The following is a 3,190-nucleotide window of genomic DNA, read 5'->3' as shown; positions in this document are numbered from 1 at the left end:
TAAGATGGCTCTGAAGTTTTAGTATGGTGATTAGAAATGTGAGAACCATTCTGAGAAGATTTATTAGTGTCTGAGTTAAAAGCAGAAGGAGCGAGGACATCTAAGTCTATTTTCGTTGATAATTCTTGGACTTTCCCATCATCTCTATTTTCTGGAAACATTTTTTCATCTGTTGGCAACATCTCCAAATGTGAATCCCGTTTTGAAGCTGTTTTACGGTTCCCTGTAAGGACCTGTAAGGATTCTTCTACAGATGTTATATTTCCAATGCTACTTTTCTCCCTGTCATGTGTCTTTCCAGGATTGTACATACACATGGTTTCTTCCTTCTCCATTTCATCTACATGTACATTACAAATATCTGAATGTGATTCCTTTTCAAAATCATTGTCATGGATTACACCTACTGTATCCCGTTGACAAAGGGTATAATGTGAATCATCATTCCTCCCTTCATGTGGATCAAACGCTGTTTCCTTTTCCTCGATGGGCCTGTCACTTCTTGCTGTCTCTTGAGGTAGCTTAGCAATTATTGCTTTTTCTCTAGCAGACATGCTTTCTAGGGTACTTTCTGATGTTGTCTTAATTATACAAGCTGTACCTGCTTCTGCTTTCTCAGTGATACCATGATCGGCTAGAGAAGACAGTTCACAGCTCGCTGTTTCTTGGCAGGTAAACAATTCTTCTGTAGGAGTACCTTTCAAACTCCTTGTGTTATCTCTTTTTTCCCACACGTCTTCACAATCTGCTTGTTCTGTGATCTGTTCTGTTATATTTGTTTTACTCCCTCTTGCTTTTCCCTGACTTTCTAGAACATTCCAACTGTGTTTATGCTGTGTGTTCTTATTCTGATCTTCAGGATTAATGCAATCTGATTTTTCTTCCACAACTTGGAAAGGGTAATCATTCTTGAAAGAATTTTCATTTCTTGGTGAACAAACTTGCCCAGGCATCCCTCCTAAAGTGGTGCCTCCAGCGGTCGTGAAATCACGCTCTGGGGTTGTTAACACAACTTCTTCCCAGCTTAAATGTGTCCTTGGTGAAGGAAACGTATCTGCTGTTATTGCCTGGCTGGGAACTGTGCTCTCCTTGCTCGACAGAGCAGTTAGGTCTCTGCTACTAGCTCCTAATACTTCCACACTTACTTCAGGGTGACCTACCTTCCTTTCTTGGTCATGCAAGGTTGATTGAAAATTGTTTCCCTTTTCATGAAGACTTAAATGTATTTTTTGCTCTTCCTCATCCTTACCACTGCCATAATCTTTCCTGGAAGATCCTTTTCCTGTTGATTCTTCCAGGTATGCAGATTCATCCAAATGGAAATCTTTTTTTAAACATTCCTGATCTTTTATTTCAATTTTCTTAGCTTCTCCTTTACGTTTTTTCTTAAGGGTGCTTGCCATTAGTTGATCTGAGAAAGGACAAGATATCTGCACTCTGCGCCTCTCTTGGGCTGGATTAGCATTATCATCCAGTTTTTCTTTGCTGTTGATGCATAATTGCACTAATTCATCGCTATTGGCATCTCCCAGTGACGGCTTGATTTCTCCCATACCTGAAGTAATTTCCTCTGAAGGTTGATAACTACACTCATTTCCTGAGGAATATTTTTCGTTGCGGTAAAAGTTTCCCTTTAAGGAGCTTTCTGCTGATGAACTTGGAGACGAACGCCTTTTGAACAAGTCAGTGCATATTTCACCATGGATTTTCTTCTTCTCTAATCCTTCAGCTTTATTTGGAAAATCGACTGGATCTGTTGAAAATGTATTCTTTTCATCTCTGGGAGGAGTACTTCTAGTTTGTATTAAGCGTTCATTTATCTTAAAGGATGAAAAAACAAAAAATAATGACCAAATGATCTATTTAAATATACAAAATGAATTATATAGGTTTTATTAACTTAGTTAGTAATTCTCTAGTAGATTTCCTTGACTCATTTTAATTGTAGATTTCATACAAACTCTGGAAGCCGGAAGTTTTGGGGAGATCTTTGTGGGGTATGATTTGGAAATGAGATTAATAAGAGGCCCAAATTAATCACTCTCCTTCCCAGCTTCCAAATATCACATTGTATTATTCAACTATTCTTGCTTGTCATTGCACTTTCTCCTCACTAAGGATATACACATTGATAGCTCCATGCTAATCAATTAGAGAGCAGCTTCCTGGGTGCCCCGTGCTGCATTTACACTTGCTGTAGGTGTCCCCGTTACAGTTTCTCTTATTAATATGTTTTCTGCAAAGACTCTGCAAACTATTAATAGCAAAACGTCACTCAAAGAAAAGTGAGGGAGTTAATGTCTCTGCAAATTCTGTTTTAATGACCCTCTGCCAACTGGTACTCAAATGTATTTGAGCTCTTCAGTGATGCCAACTGTCAGGATTTAACAGTGAGATGCCTGTGTTTTTTTTTTTTTTCTCCTCATAACTGACATTTGCATGATCTCAATAATTATATGCAAATCTTACGTTTTCCCCTTCTTCTCACATAAGGCTCATGTTACTTGTCAACTGCACAGCTGTCTTGTAAGCCAATGCCTGTGGGTTCCACAGATTTGGTTGTATTTCCATCTATTATAGAGCTTCATTGTTTTATGCATTAACGTCAGCATGGAGCAAATTAGCATCTAAATTACAGCTCCCTGTTCATTTATTGGACGTACAATCTCAGTAACTTCTAAACAAACTTTCATATTTGAGCCTGCTCATTGTAATGAGGTGTATTGGTGAAGTATGTGATTTTTCAGGGCCCTTTCATTATATTCTGTGGTTTGAAAAAAAAATGGCGATGTTAACTTTCAGCTGGTGAGAATTCTCACAACGGGTGACAACTTTGTAGTTTCTTAAAGTTGGAGCAAAGTAAATTGCATACTTTAGTGATGCAGCTTCCATATCACTATAGAAAAGGTGGAATGTGTGGGGAAAGAGATGAGCTCTGTTTCTTTTCTGTTTCAGCTCTGACACTTGAAGAGGCAAACGTCATTTTAATCTTAGATGATTATGAATCTACGTATCCCAATGATAGAAGCTCCAACCAAATACAGTGAAGAATAAATTGCATTATGTGACTCATTTACTGCTATTTTCTCCTTTGTAATAAAAAAGGCTATCTAAAGCATCTCCTAAAATTCCAAATAGATTGAATGTTCACCAAGTGTGAAATTTATGATAACAAATTTAATACTAAATT

The 3,190-nt window shown here is 37.7% G+C and overlaps 1 protein-coding gene across 1 annotated transcript in view; it reads right to left on the bottom strand.

The window, feature by feature from the left end:
- Positions 1 to 3,190, bottom strand: part of PPP1R3A (protein phosphatase 1 regulatory subunit 3A) — a 48,965-nt gene that overhangs the window by 819 nt on the left and 44,956 nt on the right. Inside the window, exon 3 of the mRNA XM_004382617.2 lies at positions 8 to 1,820. Within this exon, the coding sequence (XP_004382674.1) occupies positions 8 to 1,820 (1,813 nt within the window). The remainder of the gene's footprint in view (positions 1 to 7; positions 1,821 to 3,190) is intronic.

This window comes from Trichechus manatus, unplaced genomic scaffold, assembly GCF_000243295.1.
Source record: "Trichechus manatus latirostris isolate Lorelei unplaced genomic scaffold, TriManLat1.0 scaffold00096, whole genome shotgun sequence".
Lineage (NCBI taxonomy): Eukaryota > Metazoa > Chordata > Mammalia > Sirenia > Trichechidae > Trichechus > Trichechus manatus.
The sequence above is the reverse complement of the archived record's forward strand: the minus strand, read 5'-3'. Positions and strand labels throughout refer to the sequence as shown.